Below are 23197 nucleotides of genomic sequence, written 5' to 3' on the forward strand. Positions count from 1 at the left end.
AGTGCAATGGCGCTATCTCGGCTCACTGCAACCTCTGCCTCCTGGGTTCAAGCATTTCTCATGTCTCAGCCTCCCAAGTAGCTGGGATTACAGGTGTGCACCACCACACCCCACTATTTTTCTATTTTTAGTAGAGATGGGGTTCCACCATGTTGGCCAGGCTGGTCTTTAACTCCTGGCCTCAAGTGATCCGCCCGCCTCAGCTTCCCAAAGTGCTGGAACTGCAGGCATGTACCACTGCACCTGGTCAACAGTGAACTCTTAAGAGGCATTTATCCTAAGTGTCTGCATGAAGTAGAATGGGTGACAGTCCATAAAAGTTGTAGAAAAACTTTTCAATCGTCAAGAAAACCAGCTAAGCTACCATGAGATCTAGTCTTGTAAGGTTTTCAGTGGGCAGGCCGAGCAGTGGAGCCCACGTGTGAGTAACACTCAGCCAATAGGGGACTTGCTAGGGAAGGTAGAGTATAATTGCTGAGAGACCTTCCTCGTGCAGATCACCGGCCCTAGCCAGCGTTGTGTGTGGACAGCAAGGCTGTGCAGGCATTTTATGTTTATGTTTGGGCCTGCTCATGAAATGAAGTTATCCGAGAGTCTTGTTTTAAGGGAGTCTGTGGTATGTTGAAGGAAGCAGTTGTTCCAGAAGAAACATCTTGACATAGACTTCTGTCTGTGTCAAGAGCCACATCTGATCCATGTGGATGTGCAGAAAAGGGACTTAGGAAGGCTTTTTGGGAAGTAGTGTAGGATTTTCTCTCTTGAATTTCAGCATGTACCCTAAAGCTTGAAAACATTTTCATGTGGAGATTCTGACAACTTTATCATGGCCCCTGAGGCATATTTGGGTGTTCCTGTGCCCCGCTTGGCTGTAACAATGAGTTAAATATGCATGTTTCTTTCTCCATGCCCTCAGATCACCAACTGTGGGGGCTGGTTGGTTGGAACTGTTTATTGTTATCCATCCAGGGTGGTGGGTCTCTGCCATAAATCACAGTTCCACTGTTTCTTCTCAGCAGCAGTGGATCCTGTTTTTTGAGACCACTGCTGGAGTGACCAGCTGAAAGCAGGATGCCTGATTGCCATGGCAGGGAGGCATAACCCAGCTTCATCCTTGTGCCCTCAAGGATTTCCAAAGCCTCAGTCGGATTGCCACACTGCCTCTGGAGCCATAGCTGGCATTTAAGGAATCTTAATAACAAATTTGGGCCAGGCGTGGTGGCTCACGCCTGTAATCCTGGCACTTTGGGAGGCCGAGGCGGGCGGATCACCTGAGGTCAAGAGTTCGAGACCAGCCTGACCAACATGGAGAAAGCCTGTCTCTATTAAAAATACAAAATTAGCCGGGCATGGTAACACATGCCTGTAATCCCAGCTACTCAGGAGGCTGAGGCAGGAGAATCACTTGAACCCGGGAGGCAGAGGTTCAGGTGAGCCAAGATCACACCATTGTACACACTCCAGCCTGGGTAATGAGAATGAAACTAAAAAAAAAAATCTGCAGTTGATCATTTTATTTTTGCAAAAGTGACCATATCAACAGTCAGTCATAGAGAAGTGCATAAAAACCGGAATGGCATTTGGTTGCATTTCTCCAGCCACCTCCACTCATTTGGCAATGCCTGAAATGTGAAGCCATATCAAATTTCTGTTGGTAAAGATATTGTGATCCGCTAGCAACGTCTGCCATGAGCGTGAACTCATGTGTCCCATGTTTTTAGACTGTAAGATCCTTGAGTTTGTTCATCCTAGATTCCCAGGGACTTTGTTCAATGCAAGGTGGTTAATAAGCGGCACAGGAATAGGGAAGGCTGTTGGATATTAGCTAAGTAAGATTTGGGGATTTTTAAAATGTGGGCTACGAAGTCTGGAGAAAAATGCCCTCAGGGTGCATGAGAATCTTTGACTCTGATTATTCTGTCTCTGAGATACTGTGGCTCAGATTAAAAGCACAGCCTTGGAAATAAAACAGATATGAGTCCAATGCCCGAGTCTACCACTGGCATGGCTTACTTTACTTAACCTTGGGCAGTGGTTTTGTTGTTGTTGTTTTCTTGTTTTTGCTTTTTTGAGATGTAGTCTCGCTCTTTCGCCCAGGCTGGAGTGCAGTGGCTATGATCTTGGCTCACTGCAACTGCCACCTCCCGAATTCAAGCAATTTTCCTGTCTCAGCCACCTGAGTAGCTGGGACTATAGGCACATGCCGCCACACCTGGCTAATTTTTGTATTTTTAGTAGAGACTTGGTTTCACCATATTGGTCAGCCTGGTCTCAAACTCCTGACCTCAGATGATCCACCCGCCATGGCCTCCCAAAGTGCTGGGTTTACAGGCATAAGCCACTGCACCCAGCGTTGGGCAGCGTTGTTGATGCCTCAAGTCTGTTTTTCCCTCTGTCAAGGATATAATACTTTCCCTGTTGGGTTCTTATGAGGGTTGCCTGAGACTGCTTGGAAACCTTGAACATACGGGAACTACCAGAGGCACTATAGCCTTGAGAATTAAAACCATAATAACCCTCAAAGGTCCCACACAGCATCAGTACCCTGCAGCAAGACTGGTAGACCAGATCTTTGCATGCAATTCCTTTTCATGTTCTTTTTCAGAGAAGACAGAAAATCTCTGTAGAGTGCCACCTAAAGAGTTCTCTGCGTTGTGGAAAACACAGCTGTTGATCTTGTGAAATGGCAGGTTGTGTCAGCCGGAAACTGCTGACTAGTGCATTAGAGCTGAGGCTTGGCATGTGCTCTCCCTCGGTGCTAGTTAGTTGTCTTTGCAGACCTCCCAGCTCACCCTCACTGGCAGCCCTCTCAGCCCTAAGTGGGGTGTGAAAGAGAAAGGACTATCTTTTCAAAGGTTGCAGATTTCTGCTGTACCTTGGTAACTTGGTGTGAATTAAAGTGTGTAGCTTGATCTTCATGATATTCCCGGGTGTTCAAAACTGGAATGGTACCTACTTTCTCAAGTTGACCCTGCCCTGAAACCCAGTTGGAGATAAAACAGTGGCAGCTTGGATCTCCTGATAAGGAAAGCAAATGACAATAGCCATGTTGAAGGATTTCATTCCAGAACTCTGTCCCCCTGACTGCCACATCTCCTTCCTTCTCAGCGGCATTCTCTATATGATGGACGTGTTCAGTCACAACACTCCCTTGCTCTGGAAGTAAGAGCATGGTTCTAGTGATTTCTCTGAATACTGGGAGCCAAACTCTTTGTAGAGAAATGGAGCTTGGAATTCTCTTGTGTTATTTCCAATACCACCCTGTTTCCAGATTGACCAAGTCCCAGGGTGCAGGCTAGAACATCTGGGGTGTGCAGAAAAGACCTGTGTAGAACATCCAGCCTCTCTTACAGAAGCACCAGCTCAGTCCTCTTATGGTCATATCACCTGCCACCTTCCCAGTGCAAACTTACAGGTTATACGAAGCTGACACAAAACAAGTAAAAGGTTACTGTGCGTGTTGAAGAGTGAGGACATTGTGGATGCCAGAGATAGAGAAGAGAGAGAACCCTGTGGACTCGCGGGAGGCTCTCTGCCTGAATTAGATGTAAGGGAAGTGCCAGATCACATTCTGGTGGGGAATATATGCTCAGGGAAGGTCTGGTTTGTTAAAGCACTATCACAGGAGAGGGCCCCTAAAAGACAGTGCCCCCAGTCAGATGTATCAGCCAGGAAAGAGCCCCGAGGATGGGTGGACAGTCAGTAACCTGCAGCTCCATCTGCCTTCCCCGACCCAGGGCTTCCCACTTTCTCAGAACCCCAGTGTCTCATACCTGGCAGCCTGCTCCTTCTTCACTTCCAGAACTGTGGACTCTGGACTCTTGATGTATGTGGAACCCCCTTGTCTTGACACACTGGTACCCCAGCACCTCCAAATGTGCAGTACCTGTGTGTACAGTGTGCACACCGGTATTGAGTCAGCTGTAGCACAGATGGGCATGTGGGTGCTGGAGGAGGCTGGACTAAGAGTCCGACCCAGAAAATGAGTTAGAGTTTTTCTCTTAAATTTTCCATTCCCTCCATCCCTTACTCCCACTCTACCCCCTCATCATTTTATAAAACATATGTAACCACCACCTGTAAGATAGATTGGGCAGGCGCGGTGGCTCACACGTGTAATCCTAGCACTTTGGGTGGCTGAGGCAGCCTCATTGCTCGAGCCCAGGAGTTCGAGACCAGCCTGAGCAACATGACGAAACCCAATGTCTACAAAAAATACAAAAATTAACTGAGTGTGGTGGCACACCTGTAGTCCCAGCTACTCAGGAGGCTGAGGTGAGAGGATCACTTGAGCCTGGGAGGTTGCAGCTGCAGTGAGCCAAGATCACACCACTGCACTCTAGCCTGGGCGACAGAGTGAGGCCCTGTCTTAAAAAAAAAAAAATTCTCCCAGACACCCCATGTTTTACTAATAGGGTCTTCTCTGGGAGCTTCACAGGTAACAAAGTCAGTGTTTGCTAATTATAAAGCATAAATTGTGTATCCCAGTAAAGAATGTTAAAGACATGGTGCCAGGTCACTTGTCCCCAACATGCACCTGCCCCAGTATGGCCTCATTCATGGTGGACAATTGAAACTCTCAGGAATTCATCCCTGCCCAAAAGTAGCTAGCCTGCATGTCCCCTGCCATGCAGGAGGGAGGTATGTCCTGGTAGTCATCAAACTGTGCTTGAAACACAATGGCCTGCTGGAAATGGTGGCTCACACCTGCCTGTAATCCCAGCACTTTGGGAAGCCAAGGCAAGAGGAAGACCCTCATCTCTATGAAAAACTCAAAAATTATCTGGGCATGGTGGTGCGCACCTCTCATCCCAGCTACTTGGGAGCCTGAGGTGGGAGGATCTCTTGAGCCTAGGAATTTGAGGTGGCCATGAGCTATGATCACACCACTACACCCAGCCTGGATGACAGAGTGAAATCCTGTCTCAAAAAAAATAAACAAAAAAAAACCACTAGCACTTTGGAAGGCCGAGGCTGGCAGATCATCTGAGGTCAGGAGTTCGAGACCAGCTTGGCCAAGATGGCAAAACCCCATCTCTACTAAAAATACAAAAAATAGTTGCAAGTGGTGGTGGATGCTTACAATCCCAGCTACTCGGGAGGCTGAGGCAGGAGAATCTCTTGAACCCAGTGCAGGGCGGGGAGTGGGTGCGGAGGTTGCAGTGAACCGAGATCACACCACTGCACTCTAGCCTGGGTAAAAGTACAAAACTCCATCTCAAAAAATAATAATAATTAAATAAATAAATAAATAACACCACACAAACACAATGGCCCAAGGTAGAGCAGCTGGTCAGTGAACCTCGCGGGACATCCAGCTCCCAAAGAAAAAAGAAGTCACACAAAAGAGAATTCACCTTTTAAAATTCTGTAGAGGCAATGAACCCACTGAGACCACAGTCAGATTCTGAAAAAGGCAATGGCATATGCCATGGAGACCTCCAGACATCAGGACAAGTTCTCAGCAGTCATAAAAACATCCATCAGGTTCCTGGAGCCAGTGTTAAGACCATTCAGAGATATCTTGGCTGGGCAGGTTCCTTGGGCACGGCACAAGGGCATTGCAGCACCCAGGTCCATGGAGTTCATAAAGGACTCTTCCAGCATGAGTGGGCACAGAAGATTCCCCAGGATGCAGGGACGTGACTGTCTGTCTGTTCAGCTTACTTACTGAGTGCCTGTCCTGTGCCAGGTACCGTTCAGTTACCAGGATGCAATGGTTATAGCTGACCCTTGAGAAATTAACAATTTAAGGTGGGGAGAGACACATAGATGGCTAATTGTAATTCAATATGGTGAGTACTTGTAACAGAAAATTGTTTTTAAAAATCCTACTGGCTCAAAAATCAGAGAAATACCATTTCTGTCTAAAGAGATGTCAGGGAAGAGTACGGAGAGGAGAAGGACCTGCAAGACTGAGTTAGGAAGAAAAGAATTAGAACTAGATTTGAATGTGGTCAAAGATAAAACATTTATTTCCAGGCCCCTTATATGAGGTGTGGTTTGAGCAGGAGCTTGAGATTAGAGTGGCAGGGCCCCCTCAGGCTACTGGGAGCATTTATTTCTCTTTGAAACATGAAGCCTCCAAGGAAGCCTGCATGTGCTGTTTGGTAGATGCGTGACCATGGAGCTGGGGAGGCCACTGGTTTCCCTGCATCCAGCCTCACTGAGCGGTGTTCTCTGTCTCTGTTTCCCCAGCTCGGAGCCCAGTGTTTTCCCACTTATCATCTTCTCTCCAGGGCCTCTGGACCATCCGGGCATACAAAGCAGAAGGGAGGTGTCAGGAACTGTTTGATGCACACCAGGATTTACACTCAGGTCTGTCCATTTCTGGAAATGGTTTCAAAGGACAGGATCTGCTGCTTTTTCTGTCTTAACTTCCCTGGTCCGATGAGCTTGTTGGCTGGCACCTCAGGGCCCAGCCCCACATCCTGCTTTTTTGCGCATCTTCCTCTCCTCCACCGCCCATCCCCTTCTTCTGGGCTGGGACTCCTCTCGGAATCGCTGCTGCCGGTTTCTTCTTTGTGCCTCCTGACTGGCTTGCAGGGTCCTTCTCTCACCATGCATGGCCTGTGGCTTTGTCAGCAAATGTCTTCTGCAAAAGGCCACCTAGTAAATGTTTTAGGCATTGTGTGCCATTATTGTCTTTGTTGGAATTAACCACCTTTGCTGTTGTAGCACAAAAGCAGACGTCAATACATCAGCAAGCGGCTGTGACTGTGTTTCAGTAAAACTTTATTTACAAAAATAAGTGCTGGCTCACATGCTGTAGTTTGCTGACCCTTGCATCAGCGAAGATTTTTTCGATTTGGAAATTTCAGAATTTCCACCAAATCTACAAAACTTGGATCCATCATTCCAATCTTTATTTTATCTTGCTGATTAAATGGCATTTTAAAAACCACATGCTAAAAGGAAAAAAGTAGCAAACAAACAACAAACAAAAAACCACATGCAAATCTTGTTAGTGAGGTCATTTTGATACAGTCCCTGAGCAATAGTGTGCGCGGGCCTTCTGGTAAGTATGGAAGGTGGGAGAAGTAAATGGGGACTACACTCTGCTATTGGAGAACTGAAATAGTCAATCATGTGCGTGGGTGGACTTCACGTGAGATGCACTTCACATAAGTACCTCTCAGCACTGCAAGAGATGTCCTTATGAGACTGTTTTTCTCAGTTCTTTATTAGGATCATATTCCTGGGTTTCATATTTGCATGCATCTTCACTCAAAGCCATCATATACCACTGTGTATGTGTATCGTATAGTGCCTGTATCACTTAGCTTTCTGGAATCTACAGGTTCCTTGGGTGTGCAACTTTGCCGCCCAACTCCATGTAAACATCTTCTGCAGCTCAGCTGAGCAAAACGCACTCTCGCATCCAATGCAGTGAATACGGTTCTAGTTATTCATCATGCTTGTTACCGTTCTCAAATTCAGAGGCTTGGTTCTTGTTTTTGACAACATCCCGCTGGTTCGCCGTCCGTCTGGATGCCATCTGTGCCATGTTTGTCATCGTCGTTGCCTTTGGGTCCCTGATTCTGGCAAAAAGTAAGTGCAGATGTGAATAACTATGTATGGTATGATTACAATTTATAGCTGTGTTTACAGTTATTAAATTATACTCTTGCCACCTTGTCTAATACTACATAACTGTTTGGTCCTAATGAAGTGTATTTAAATCATTTACGGTGTGTCAGGTTGGATAGGGTTCAGCAGTGTGACTCGTCTGAGGAGTCATTTGGGTCTTGAGGGGTTTCTTTTATCTTTCTTTGCATGGGTTGAGGTGTGCGCAGTTGAGATTCTGAACATTCCTGTTAGCGTCTGGTAGTTGCGAAGAGAGAACCAATTTATTCTGAAGCATTTTGTCCAGCTTATGGTGTTAGCTTTCCAACTGCTTGTATCTGTTGTTTGTAGTTGCCTGGCGCATGAGGTTGAGAAAAATTCTCAGCAGGAAAGAGTATTATCTTCACTGCCACATGGGTGCCAGACAAGCATGGCATGAGTTCACCACCCCAGTAACAACGGTGCATTACAATACTTATTAATGGAACAAGGAGAGTAGTATTTTAGTCTCAAAAGCGTTGGCACTTACAACCTATTGCTTTGTTTTTAGTGGTTTCCAGCTGTGGTTGCATTGCACGTAGAAAGTGGAATAATGTAATGGGCTTTGAAACCATAATAATGAATGTCTGAATAATGACATTATTTCTTGCATATATAATGCGGTTAATTAAATGTATGTCGATCCTGTTGGAATTCATAAAATCATCTAATAATTTTTCTGAATATACAGTGTTGTTTTCCCCATTGTCTCTTGATCTCAAGCAACAAACGGTAAAAGTATAGCTATAAATGTCATTATATGAGAATTGTTTTGACATCATGAAGGGTTCCTCTTGCTAAGTGGCAGAAGGAGCCAGGCCTAGGTGTGAAGTGAGACTGACTTTATTCCCTTCTTCCTCCTTATGTAGCTCTGGATGCCGGGCAGGTGGGCTTGGCGCTGTCCTATGCCCTCACACTCATGGGGATGTTTCAGTGGTGTGTTCGACAAAGTGCCGAAGTTGAGAATATGGTAATATTTATCTTCACGTTCTTTGCTTTTTCAAGTCTCCTTGCCATTAAAAGGTATAAAAGCCATTCTGATGTGAAATACTAAAACTGTAATTTTTACATCTTTGCTAACAGATTTTTGAAAGATCCATCCTCCATCTGTTTTAAGTTAATGTAAAATAAAATATATACATCTTTTTCTGAGTCTCATGGTTGCTATGTCAGCAGGTTTTATATTTATCACAAGCTTTTTCAGATGTAATAAACGTCTCTGTAGGAGGGAGGTTCAGAAATTCTGGAGAGGATATAAGCTAATTTCTTAGAAGCCTGTTTATTTTTGTTTCTTAATGGGTAATTCCTCATTCCTGGTAAAAGAAGATTTCAGGATTTTGAGGTTGTTTATATTTAATTAATGGGTCTCCTCCTCTCCCAGTTCCAGTGTTTACTCTCTTATGTGATGAACAGAAGGAAGGAAGGCCTGAGGTTTGCTGGTGTGCCTTCGTGGTACAGAAAGCCACCTCTTGGAAGGTGTTAGTCAAAGGGTATTAGTTTATGGTGGTATAGGAGGCTTTAATCAATGTTTTAAATATTTGCGCCTTCCCCTAAAGGGAGAAAAGCAATGAACTTAAAAATCTTTTCATTCTGCCCATAGAGCAAAAGTTGAGTAATTATTACAGTGAGGTTTCATGATCATCCAATTTAACCAATCTATATCAGGTGATCCTTCTATAGCAAAAGATTCTTTAATGGGGGTGGGGGTCAGGGGGCAGAGTTTTGCTCTTCTCGCCCAGGCTGGAGTGCAATGGTGCGATCTCAGCTCACTGCAACCTCTGCCTCCCAGGTTCAAGTGATTCTCCTGCCTCAGCCTCCCGAGTAGGTGGGATTGCAGGCATGCATCACCACACCCGGCTAATTTTTGTATTTTTAGTAGAAATGGGGTTTCACCATGTTGGCCAGGCTGGTCTCAAACTCCTTACCTTAGGTGATCCACCCACTTCGGCTTCCCAAAGTGCTGAGATTATAGGCGTGACCACCGCGCCCAGCCAGCAAAATATTCTTGATTGGTGGCTGTGAGTATTCTTTTCCTTTACAAAATTTTCTTGCCTTTAATACAGATGTGAAAAGTGGATAAACAAAATCTAAGCATTCATTTCTCTCATTCTTTTAACCTGATGTTGAAGGAAGTGGTTGTAAGTGAAGGTGTTACACAATGATGAACCAAATTTGTACGTCATCAACATCCTCGTCTGTCTCCTGCTTCTCTCCTTAACCAACTATGTATGAAAGAAGAACATTTCATTGACAGTCTCTTAACATCCATAAATGACACCCTCCATTCCTAACCCCTGGGGATGTCATATTTCTTTCAGATGATCTCAGTAGAAAGAGTGATTGAATACACAGACCTTGAAAAAGAAGCACCTTGGGAATATCAGAAACGCCCGCCACCGACCTGGCCCCATGAAGGAGTGATCATCTTTGACAATGTGAACTTCATGTACAGTCTAGATGGGCCTCTGGTACTGAAGCATCTGACAGCACTCATTAAATCACGAGAAAAGGTTTGTTTAAAGCATCTTGCCTCTTCTCAATTTCAGAAGATTTAGTGCTTTGTGTGCTTGCTGTCTTCCTTGTGGATGTGTGAAGGGGATTAGTGGTACATAGGTTAACGTGTCTTGGAAACTGACCATGGAATGTGGATACCAACATTCTTTCTTCATGCTATGAACTGCTTTATTGTGGTTGGTGGGCCCCGGGCCTCAGGGCTGGAGCTTAATGTGACCCAGGATATTCTGTTTGACACCTAATTACTCATGGGTTTTTCCTGGAAGTCAACTCTGGCTTTGTGTCACCAACACTCCCATGTCTAATTCTGTTGATTTTTACTTTGTTGCGTTTCTCAAGTCCTTCTCTTCCTCTCCATTGCTGCAGCTTCTGTTCCAGCCTTTCTCCTCCTCAGTCCTTTGGTCTTGTGTTAGTCTGTTTTCACGCTGCTGATAAAGGTATACCTGGGACTAGGCAATTTACAGAAGAAAGAGAGGTTTGATGGACTTAAAGTTCCACGTGGATGGGGAGGCCTCAGAATCATGATGGCAGGCAAGGAGGAGCAAGTCACATCTTCTATGGATGGCAGTAGGAAAAGAGACAGTTTGTGCAGGGAAACTTCCCCTTATAAAACCATCAGATCTCATGACACTTACTCACTATCATGTGAACACCACGGGAAAGACCTGCCCCCATGATTCAATTACCTCCCACTGGGTCCCTCCCATAACATGTGGGAATTGAAGATGAGATTTAGGTGGGGACACAGCCAAACCATATCAGGCCCTTTCGTTAGTCTTTCTTGCCTTCCTTTAACCTGTGTTTTGCTTTCCCTCCCCATCCCTCTCACTGCAAACTCTTTCTTTCTGAAACAGTTTGATCACAGATCTGATCCTTACATGGCCAGCTCCTGGCCTGGGTGACCAGCTGCTGCAACCTTACTGAGCCCCAGGCCCACCCCGACAGGACCTGTGTGGCTCTCATCCCCCAGGGAAGACCCAGATCCCATGACCCCATCAGTGCTCAGAAGTCAGACCCCCAAGCTGGAGGCAGTAAGGGCACCAGAGACTCACTCAAAGTCAGTGAAAGGAAAGCAAGGAGAGGCTTGGGAGGCTGTGTGGAGGTTTGTGAGCTCATTCTGCAGGCAACTAAGTCTACCAGCAATGTCCCTTTCATATGTGGCCTGGGGCCCTTGGCTAGGACTAGGACAGCCTCTTGAAGGAACTAAATCAGAACAAACAAGACAGTAGAATCTCTTCCCCTTCCCACCCCTCTCCTTACAACTCCCAATATGGACACACAGCCCTTGTCCTCAGGGTGCTGTCCTTCTCTCCAAGCACCTGTCTGCCTTGCTCCTAGTGTGCACCCTTTTTCAGTCAGTTCAGACATCTCTGCCTCTTTGAAACTATGTTCTCCACATTGTCTTATAGATTCTTTTTCTGATACAGAGTCTTGCTCTGTCACCCAGGCTGGAGTGCAATGTCACATTCCCGGCACACTGCGACCTCCGCCTCCCAGGTTCAAGCGATTCTCCTGCCTCAATCTCCTCAGTAGCTGAGATTGCAGGTGTGCACCACGGCACCCAACTCATTTTTGTATTTTTAGTAGAGACCGGGTTTTGCCATGTTGGCCATGGCTGGTCTCGAACTCCTGAGCTAAAGTGATCCAGCCACCTTAGCCTCCCAAATCATGCCTAGGATTACAGGCATGAGCCCCCATGCCTGGCCAGATTCTTTAATATAACATTTGTGGTCCACCCGTGTTCATAACACCATTATTTGCAGTGAGCAGTAGGTGGAAGCAGCCCAAGTGTCCATTGACTGAGGAATGGAAAAACCAAATGTGATACACACACATAATGGAATATTATCCAGACTTAAAAAGAAGGCAATTCTGACACATGCTGTGACATGGATGAGCCCTGAGGACAGTATGCTAAGTGAACTAGGCCAGACACCTAAGGACGGTGCTGTAAGATTCCACTTACAAGTGGGTACCTGGAGTAGCCAGTCATGGAGACAGAAGGTAGGATGGTGGGTGGCAGGGTAGGGGAATAGGCGTTAGTGTTTAATGGGTATAGAGTTTCAGTTTTATAAGATAAACAGAGTTTTAGAGATGGATGATGGTGATGGTTGCCCAACAACATGAATGTATTTAATATAATTGAACTGTACATTTTAAAGTGATTATAATAATCAATTTGATGTTATTTTACTACAATTTTAAAAGTACATAAAGTACTTTTGTGTATTTTACCACAATTTTCTTTTTAAAGAAGATAGCACGATGGCATGATTTATAATTCCGAGTCAGCATCTCACAGTACCCTGAGTCTCTTAAATTCAGGGAGCATTTTATGTTCATCTCTGTGCCCCCAGAAAATGGCATGCTGCAGGGCACATGGTGGGTGCCTGTGAGAGTGAGGGATAGGCACGTATGAAGAAATCAGTAACAAAACACACACAACAGCTCCTCCAACAGCCCATTCTCTGGGTGTCAGTGTCACTTTCAAAACTGCTCTTTTTCTTCTCAGCGCTTCCTACCACAGACCCATTTAATGGGCTATAGTCATAATTGAATGAATGATACCCTTGTGCCATGAAAAATAAATGTACAGATTCATGCCCAGATAATACCCAGGGAAGCAGCAAAAGCTGATTCGTCATTATCTACCCAGCGACCTTGTGAGTGTGAAGAGGGTGGAGACCACTCTGCAGGCAGCATCAGCTGTAGCTCTTGCTGAAGGCAAGGTTTCTCAGATTCTGTTCTGATGGTGCCGGGGGATGTCTGCTTACTCCCAGACAATGTGTTTATTAGGTCCTACCTGATCAATATCATTCTGTTAGTTTGGCCACGTTGTAAATTTCCCTTGAAGCCATAAAATATGAATTATCTACAAACCTCTGTTGTGCAAGTTAGAAAACAACCTATATCCCCACATTGATAGTGTTCCATCTTAAAACCATCCCAAATCATAGGATTACCTGAGATCTAAAATGTGGGAGGGTAAATTGAATTTGAAGACTGGATTATAGCTGCAACCACTTGGCTTTTGAGACAGAGTCTCGCTGTGTCATCCAGGCTGGAATGCAGTGGCGCAATCTCGGCTCACTCTGCCTCCCAGGTTCAAGCGATTCTCCTGCCTCAGCCTCCCGAGTAGCTGCAATTACAGGCGCCCGCTGCCACACCTGGCTAATTTTTGAATTTTTAGTAGAGATGGGGTTTCACCATGTTGGTCAGGCTGGTCTCGAACCCCTGACCTCAAGCAATCCACCTGCCTCCACCTCCCAAAGTGCTGGGATTACAGGCGTGAGCTACCGCGCCCAACCCCACTTGGCTTTCGATTTGTGTCCTGGTTCACTCACAGTGTCACCTTTAGCTTCATTTGTGTATTCAGAGATGGCATTCAGGCAGCATCGTGGTAAGTTGGTTCCACTTTGCCTGTGTATGTTCAGGGTGTGTCTCCTCCACACCTGCCTGCGGCCCCAGGATCTCAGGCAGTCCCTTTGCTGTTGGAGCTGATGGAGAGGGGCATTGTTTCCGGCGGGGATATAGGAATGTGTCTACACAGCAGAAACAGGGCTTCATTCTCTTTCAATTGCTTCATCTGCTCAGATTTCCTGGACATTATAATAAATAGGCAAAAGTAATAGGTGCTAAGTAGGTTTCTAATTCATGGAAGAAATAGCGAGTAAAAAAGAAAGCACTAAAATGAGGTATCTACCACCCTAAGCTTCCTGGTTACACTCCAAACACTGGATGCATTTTTCATTTAGATGATTTTGTGGTTGATTTAATCATTTTAGAGAGTACTGGGCCATTTTAAAGCATTTTTCATCTTTAGAGGTAGATTGATTTTGGTTTGTTATTTTTTTTTCCCTTGCTCAGAGCTATTACTTGGATAATACATTTTTACGGATGTGTACTAGACCTTGCTATAATGTGCAAAATATTAGTTTCTTATATTCTCTCCTTTTTTACATTAATGTTTGCTGAGAAACCCCTCCTCTCACAGCCAGATTGTCCCACTTCCCCTGCCTACTTGCTCGTCTCAGGGGCCGGGATCAGCATCACCTGCCTCTGCTGGAAACATGTTAGAAATGCAGACTCTCAGGCCCACCCCACCCTTTTGATTAAACTTGCATTGGGACAAGAACCACCCCCACTCCCGCCCCTGCAGTAGAGCCATCACTCTCCGCTGAACAATTTTTGATGACTAATAATCTGTGATTTCCGAGAAACTTCCTCTGATAACCTGAAGTTGAGCTCATGGATTTCCCCAGCCCCTCTTATGACTAAACATGAGACTCTGGATAGTCCTGGGCCAAGTGCCACCCGACAGGTTTTTTGTTTTTTGTTTTTGTTTTTGTTTTTTTTACTTTTATATTCTGCAAATTATGAATTTACATTACAATTTAATTCTGTGTGATTCCATGTTTATGCATTCATTTGCACCTTTCCAGTCATCTCTGTCTTCTATCACAGTTTTCATCCCACCATACAGCCTTCCCTGAATAGCAGTCTCTGTCCTCATACCAGCTCAGCACAGCCATGTGTTTGAGTTCCCTTCACTACTGATGGGATCAAAAGGAGTCTCACTGCCCCAGACAGTACACTAGGTCTGTCTGGCCTGTTTCCCAGTTGCCCCATGTCCAACGTAGCTGCAGGCTTTTCTCCCAGCCTCTTCTGTGGGTGCCAGTTCTTCCTGTCAACAGCTGTAATCCACCCTAATACAGGTACCGTCTTGGCTCAAAGTAGTCATCTTCTTGTCCCAGCCACCTTTTTATACTCATCCATGTCCACAGCATGCATTAAATGTGTGACAATAGGACCAGTGTGGCAGGCCAGTGCCTTTAAATACAACCACACTTCTCCCTGCTGTATCCCTTCTAGCTACACCAAGGGAATACAGAGCCAGGCTATCCAAGTGATTGGGAGGCCATCAGCAGAATGGGCAAGAGGCAGGCAGACCTGGGTTTCAGTCCCATTCCGTCACTTAGGGGCTCAGTTATTTCAGACGGTTTAATCAATCTTACTAAGTCTCTATTTCTCTCTTTTGCAAAATGCAAGTGATAGGGCCTAACCATTAGAGTTGTATACTTAAGCAAGATAAGAGGTGTAAAACACCTAGCTTACTGTATACCTGAACAGTATGGCAACAGATTTCCCATAAGTGTTTCAAGTCTCAGTTAAATGCTCAACTCTCTGGGGGATTTCTGCGTTTTGCAGGACACCACAGGTGATACAAATAATACAGAGCTAATTCTAATATAAGTCCTGCCCACAGCACATACCGCCTAGTAGAGGAAACAAAGGAGCATATAAATGGCTGCTCTGTAAGACAGAAGGAGTTCACAGATTTTATGGCTGTTTAGAAAAGGCGTTACGACAGCCATTAAGTGTGGGCGAAATCCACATGGGGACAGGTGGAGGATTTTAATGCAATTATGCATTTGAAACAGACTTTGGAAGGTGGTTAGAATTTCAGCAGGTCGAAATTCATGTGAAAGGCACAATGGCATATGCCAAGGCTCGATGCCGTGATTCGATGTGAATGAAGAATTAGGCACCTCTGAGTGTACAGGGACGTGAACTACCAGGTGAATAACACACATGTGCACGCTTAGTCCTCACAGCCACCCCGCCAACTCAAGCCAGCTCATGGCGCTAAGGATGGAAAGGTTAGTCGGGACCGTTTTGTAGAGGAGCTTTCCCAGTGTGGAGTGCCAGGCAGAGAGCTGTACTTCGGAAGTTTAATCTGAGAATTGAGTGCACGGGGAAGACGCTAAAGGCCTGAAGCCAATTGATTTTATGTACTACTGGCAAGATGTGATGAGGCAAGTGATTTCACTTTGTAGAATCAAACTAATGTTGACTAAAACAAAGCTGTAACACCCTGCTTAGTGAATTTGCAGGGATACAGGTGGGAGTAGAAATTGGTATCATATTTCTGGAGGCTAGTTTGGCATCACTTAACAGCCTCCTTTGAAAATGTTCATACCTGTTCCTCAGCAATTCCACATCTAAGAATTTATTTTAAGAAACTAATTAAGGTTGTTTGCAAAGATGTAGCTTCAAGCATATTTAACATGGTATTATTTACAATAGTGAAATATTGGAGCCTAAACATCCACAAATAGGGGATTTGTTGAATCAATAATCATATACTGTAATATGTAGCTAGTGAAGTAAGTACTTTTATTAAATAATAAATGAAAATAGATTACAATAATCTGTTCATATTCTCATTTTGCCTAAATGTATGAGATTATATCTTTAGGAACGTAGATAACTCACACTCAAGTTCAGAAAGAAACGGTATTAACATGTGACAAGGATTCTGTCAGATTGCTGGGGTTGTGGCCAGCATTTATTTATTTTTCAAATTCACTTGCACTGATTATAACTAGCAAAAGCGTTTTTTTTTTTTTTTTAAGATGTTAAGCAGCCTTGCACTCAGGTAATGGTTGCAGAAATTAAAATGAGGATACTGAGTCAAAAAACAGAACAAGTAATATTTTTAGTGCTTGGAGTTGGGGAAAGCTGGGAGGTGCATGTTTTGAGCCTGTGAACTTGAGGAAGAATTTATTGGATTAAAATGGAGGAGTCAGAAGCAGCAGCTGTTTTGAGGGGAGTGTTGGGTATTGATCATATATGTTGATCATATATTGATCATATATGTTGAGTTTCATATATGAAGAGAGACCCACGTACAAATGTCTAATGTTTGCCCAAAGAGACCGCTCTTGGCCCAGTTGGGAAAACAAAAAGGGTCAATTGCAAAGCAATTAAAATAAGACTAAGTGTCTTTTTGGTGTTATGAATGTAAACTTACTGGTATTAGTGATATTCTCCATAGGATTTGGTAAAACCCATTGGTGACTTGTGAAAGACTTGGAGACTATAATTTTGATGACTTTGAAAAGAGAAATAACCAGAGCCAGGTTTTGTTTGGTTGCCTTTTGCTGATTATATCCTCACCTGAGTGTGGAGTGCCTAGTCTTATGGTTGTAGGCAGCCCTCAGTGTCCCTACCTTTAAGGAGTCCATCCTGGCCATCTACCAGTAATAGCCTACAAATGTCCAGGTTTGCACAGATGGATCAGTTTCCCATAGAGCTGATAATGTGAGTGTCCACACATTCTCACAAACACAGCATTTGTCTGTGTCTAGGTATGTGCTGATTTACTCAGAAACACACATGAGCCACACGTGTGTGTGTGTGTGTGTGTGTGTGTGTGACAGAGACAAAATATAGTCAGGTATTTAATATTTGGAAGTTTCTTTACCAAAGACTATGTCATCTTAAATGATAGAACTCTGGAAAAATGAATACTCGTTTATGTCACTTCTGACACCTCTGTCTTGAATTACTATTCCTGTGAAATTAATATCCCTGTGACATTATCTCAGAAATTCAAATTGGTGTGTATACACACACACACACACACACACACACACACACACACACCCCCAGATGTACCTATGTGCAGAAAATGGGCCACCTATAAAGTATAAACTAGGATTTACCATAAGGTAGAATATGACTCCAAAGGTAATACAATTAGCTAAAGCCACTTTTTAAACATTTACATTTTAATATTTTGTACACGTATCTCTTTAAAGATAAAATTCCTTGTGGAAATGCCATGATTGACTTTACAGATGTGGAGGTGTTCAAATGAGGTAATATGTAACATTCCCAACACACACCCAGTGCCCAGTAAAGTTCTGCGGTGAGTTTTAAAATTTATTTAAAATCGACAAATCATTGAAGGCATCTTTTATGTCCTTCGTTGACTCCAGATTCCTAAATAAGGAGGATGTCATTTCTTGGGAAGTTCCCACCAGGAAACTTGCAGGTGGGCAAGGTCCTTGGCGCAGAGGCCAGTTTCTGCATACAGATTTATATGCACACATGTGAAAGCCAGTTTTTACAATATAGAGGTATTGCCCCCACCTTTTTTCCTGCATTTTATTGATTCTTTGATCGTATTGGCCGTGCACTTCATTTCTCTCTCTCTCGGCTTTAATAGAGGGGTGATACTTGACACAAATGTTTCTCAAGGGACAATTGTAAGTATTAATTAGTTTGTAGAATGCCTTTTGAACTGTGCAGATGAAAGGCCTTACGTAAACAGCAAATGTTATTTGTGGTGGTGTTGATCTCATTATGTGTGTTTTGGCTGCTAGTGTCTTTTAAGACACTGCAATCTTCACTTCAGAATTTTAAAACATTTCCTTTTGAGACAAAATATAGTCAGATATTTAATATTTGGAAGTTTCTCTACCAAAGAATATGTTATCTTAAATGATAGAACTCTGGAAGAATGAATACTCGTTTATGTCACCTCTGACACCTTTGTCTTGAATTAATATCCCTGTGAAATTATCAGAAATTCACATTACTCAGATCCTGCAAGTAAAGCTAATTTAAAAGTTGCCTTTTCATGGGCCACTTAGGAGACTGTTGACTTTTCAATGCCAGTAAAAGAATTCGGTTATTTTTAACTCTTATTTAGAGCAGTGGATCTCAACCAGGGGCAGTTTTGCTCCAGAGGACATTTGTCAGTGACATTTTCGGTGGTATCATTCTGGGAGTGTGCTCCTGGCATCTATGCAGTAGGGCCCAGGGATACTAGCAAACCTCCCACAATGCCTGGGGCAGCCCCCAAAATGAAGATGTATCCAGCTCAGAAGGTCATCAGTGCTGAGGTTGGGAAAGTCTTAGACTACACTCAATATAGAATGTCCTTAATTCTTCTTCAAAAACCGAAAGTTTTCTCCTAGTTTTGCTGCATCTTGTGATTCTTTTTTTTTTTTTTAATCCTGCCTCCTGGATCTCTCTGTAGGTTGGCATTGTGGGAAGAACCGGAGCTGGAAAAAGTTCCCTCATCTCGGCCCTTTTTAGACTGTCAGAACCCGAAGGTAAAATTTGGATTGATAAGATCTTGACAACTGAAATTGGACTTCACGATTTAAGGAAGAAAATGTCAATCATACCTCAGGTATGCAAGTCATAGCGTCCTTACCTGCCCCTTTTATAAGAGCTACTATGTTTAATTGCTTTTACTTTTATTGCTTTTTTTTAATTGGATGAAAGGATTGTTTTTTTTTTCACCCAATAGAGCATGTTTTTATGAGCAGATATTTTCAACAGGTATTTTCATTAGATATCTGGCTTCGTTCGTTCGTGTGTGTGTGTGTGTGTGTGTGTGTGTGTGTGTGTGTGAATAACTTACCCAGATAGGTTTCTGTACTAAGATCCCACAATTTTATCCACTGATAACCATAAAGAACAAAATGATGCATGGTTTGTTTAGCACTGGGGAGGTTTCTATGGGGAGATGTGGATTTTAAGTGTCTTGATGTTGGAATTTTGCTGTAGGAACTAAAGCTACCTTCTCAAAGGTGATTACCTCCATGAAGGGCTTTCTGTGAAACTGTGGGCTATGAGAATTAAAAAACTTTTAGTTGCTTTGCGGTGACTTTTAGAATCTAGCTCTTGGTGAATGATTTTAACCGGGAGGTTGTTACAGACTAGCAAGGAAGAACATGAGAGAAGGAATTCCATCTCTCTGCACTTCATCTTCATCTTTCTTACGATCACTGTTGTAAGAGTGCGTGGTGTTCTTCACACAGACCCAGTGAGTGTTTGCTCCGATGGGGGAGGGTTAAATTGGCCATCCCTGTCTGGACTCTGATTCTATTTTCTTTTCTTCTCCTTTGCAGAAGTGTGACTCTCAAGGAGTATTCTAGAGATTGGATTCTTTGTACAATAAGAGCTCCTGTCATTGCTTTGGTTCATATTAACATAAATTCAGAAAGTATTCATTGAGTACTATTCTCCAGGTGTATAGGCATGAACAACACAGACCTTGTCCAAGCCGGTGGGCGTGGGATCTGCAGCTGTGGGGCCTCATGGCTTCCATCGGGCCTCACAGTTCCATCCTGTCCTTCACTTTAACATTTCCACATATTCAGCTCCACACATGACTGGGTTGTTTTTTTTTCTTTTAATGTGGGTTTTTTTTTTTTTTTTTTTTAAACACTCTGTAGTCATTGGGGGGAGCTGAGGAGCGCGCGCGCACACACACACACACACACACACACACACATTCTGGAGAAGAGAAACACAGAGGAGACAAGTGTAAAACCCAGGCAGAAATGAACTTTCTGGGCATGTGGATATAAACAACTCTTCAATGCCCGTTGATTAGGAAGCATAGAGAACATGCCACTGGAAGGGAAGGAGAATGTGATTTTTATCTTAGACCGACTACAGTTATGGCTATCCTAGCACTGACCTCTAAAACAACTGGAATTACTCTTAAGTAATTTTGAGGATGTGAAGAAATTGGAGCCCTGTGCACTGTTGGTGGGAATGTAAAATGGTGCAGCCACTTTGGAAAACAGTATAGAGTTCCCCAAAAAATGAGAACTAACGTGATCCAGCAGTTCCACTTCCAGAAAGAGTTGAAAGCAGGATTTCAGAGTTTCGTACATCCACAATCATCATGGTACCCAAAAGGTGGAAATAGTTCAAGTGTCCGTCACCAGATGAGTGGATGAACAAAACGTGGTCCATCCATACAATGGGGAATTATTCAGCTTTAAAATGGAAGGAAATCGTGACAGTCTATAATGCAGATATACCCTAAAGACATTATGCTAAGTGAAATAAGCCAGTCACAAAAGGACAGACACTAGATGGTTCCCCTAATATGAGGTACCTAGACTAGTCAAATTCACAGAGACACAGAGTAGAAGGGTGGCCACCAGGGGCTGAGGGAAGGTGGGGGATAAGGAGTTACAGTATTTCACAAAGGACTTCGGTTTTGTCAGATGAAAGGCATCTTGTGAATGGATGGTGGTGATGGCTACAAAACAATGTGAATGTCTTTAAGATCACTGAAATGTTTACTTTGAAACGGCAAAAGCGATACATTTTATGCTATGTGTATTTTACCACAATTTTTATTTTTAATTTAAAGAAGAAAAAGTATCCCTTTCAGGATAAAAAGGGAAGAAATGTTTAGCACGTTAGATTCCCTCTGGCTGTTAGAAGCATGACTTCGTGCTTACAGTAGAAAATGAGAGTATAAATTCTCAAGTTTTATATTTTGGTTATGCCCATCTCAAAAATGGGCCAAATGAGGTTTTCTCAGCAGAGATAATGCGCATGTCTGTAAACTACTTTTATATCCTTGGATGAAAGGTTCTAGGAACGTGCCCTGCATTACTTTGAATGCTTCTTAATAAGAAATAGTTGTGTGCTTGTGCACATAAAAGAACTCTAAATAAAGAAGTAACATTAGATGATTCTTGGCTCTGCCAGTAATGTTTTGGAAGCACATCTGAGCAAAGACTAAATATACCTTGACATCACCAGGTTTTGGTTCAGTTCCATAAGTTTCCACCCTACTTTTGAGCAAATGCTCTATGTATGTAGTCCAGAAAGCATGCTTACAAAACACTGCTAAGCTTTGTATCCATGTAGATCCTGATCTCCAAGCATTGTAAACATAGAAGCTTTCTTTTTTAACTTTGTATGGCTTTGTCTCCAAGGCTCAATGTTGGTTGAAAAAAAGTAACATGGTCTAGAGCGACTGTGCAATGCTTAATACGACCCAGGAAATCATTCAGCAGACTACCTGGGATAGAATCTTTCAGAGCATGTTCTAAGCGTCAGCACGACCCACATTTTTATTCCAGCACTGCCTGATACAAGTGTGACCTCAATGAAGTCACTTAGCCTCCAAGCTTCAGTTTCCTCATCCTTAAACCAAGCCTAGTAATTACTAACTCACAGATTTGCTGTGAAGATTTTACTGGATGAGAACATGTTTGTGGTCCTACTCTGGGTTCTGAGGAATGCTCAATAAATAGCAACTATTTCTAATTAAGGATTGGGGTAGAGGCCTTTAGGGTATTATTGCTACTCACTATTCTAGAAGGACTTGGCTCATTAACTTCTGTTTCTATTTTTGTGATCCTTGGTGAATTCCTTTAACCAAATTGTTTATGTAAATTTAAATAGTGAAGCAGCAACAAACAAAAAATGCACAATAAAAACCTAAGAGAGAAATCTAATATTTTTTTCACAAGGAACAAAAGGTGAGGATTGCTTTGTTTTCTGGCTTTCCCCCACCCCGGTCTTAACGGCATTCCTGACCACTGTCAGTACCCCACTAATGCTTTGCATTTCCTGAGCAGGCAACTGACACTGGTTCTCAGCCCTGCGTGAGAACAGGGGCTTGTCCCTCTTAGATCCAGTGCTTTAGTGATAGTTGCGTGCAGACAGGTTACACAGGTAGTGAGAATTCCTAACATTTGCGGAATCCGTAACATGGTTAGCTTCTTTCCTTGCCATCTCCCACTTCATCCTCACAGCAATTCTGTGTCATCCTCATTTGACATATTTTCAAACAGGCACAGAGAGCTTAACCCACTTAACTAAAAGTAAACAGCAGAGCCAGGATTCAAATGGAATTTACAGCAAATCCCATATGCCAGATCCTGAGTTCCTGAACCCTCTCCTAGGGACTTTAAACCCATGTTGGCCGGCGCAATCCCTGATTGGAACTCTGCTTTGCAGCATGATTTAGTGTGGGCTTGTGCGGGTGCACACACATGCACAGAAACAAAAGTCTCACAAATCTTACTCCATGCTTCTACGCCCTGATATTTTCTATTATATCCATTCTATTCTGGTTCATCTAAAAGACATAATGATGGTCACGAGCCACAAAAGTGATTTCATGATCCATTGGTTGCACCTGCTGTTTGAAGAATAGCACACCTCACTGTCCTGCCCTACTTGGCCAGGCTTTTGCTGCCTGGCAGCACCATGCAAGGAGCCTCATGACATGGTGATTGTCACCGCAGCCCTGTGGGGTGTATCAAGTTAGTCCCATTCTCCAGGAAGGAAACTGAGGCTCGGGGAGATTCATAACTTACCTGGAGATGAATAGTTAATAAGTAGTAGAATCAGAACTCAGAATTATCCAACTCAATTTTTTTTCAGTAAATGTTTGTTGGACAGCATGATTTCTCATCAAACATTTTACTCATTCTTTTTCTTTTCTTTTTTTTTTTTTTTT

General features: G+C 43.5%; 1 protein-coding gene across 1 annotated transcript in view; it reads left to right on the forward strand.

The window, feature by feature from the left end:
• ABCC4 (ATP-binding cassette, sub-family C (CFTR/MRP), member 4) overlaps nt 1-23197 on the forward strand; it is a 321328-nt gene that overhangs the window by 243343 nt on the left and 54788 nt on the right. Inside the window, exons 22-26 of the mRNA XM_011996653.1 lie at nt 6196-6315; nt 7438-7548; nt 8472-8572; nt 9921-10112; nt 18947-19102. Coding sequence (XP_011852043.1) covers nt 6196-6315; nt 7438-7548; nt 8472-8572; nt 9921-10112; nt 18947-19102 — 680 coding nt within the window. The remainder of the gene's footprint in view (nt 1-6195; nt 6316-7437; nt 7549-8471; nt 8573-9920; nt 10113-18946; nt 19103-23197) is intronic.

Source organism: Mandrillus leucophaeus, unplaced genomic scaffold (genome assembly GCF_000951045.1).
Source record: "Mandrillus leucophaeus isolate KB7577 unplaced genomic scaffold, Mleu.le_1.0 Scaffold520, whole genome shotgun sequence".
Lineage (NCBI taxonomy): Eukaryota > Metazoa > Chordata > Mammalia > Primates > Cercopithecidae > Mandrillus > Mandrillus leucophaeus.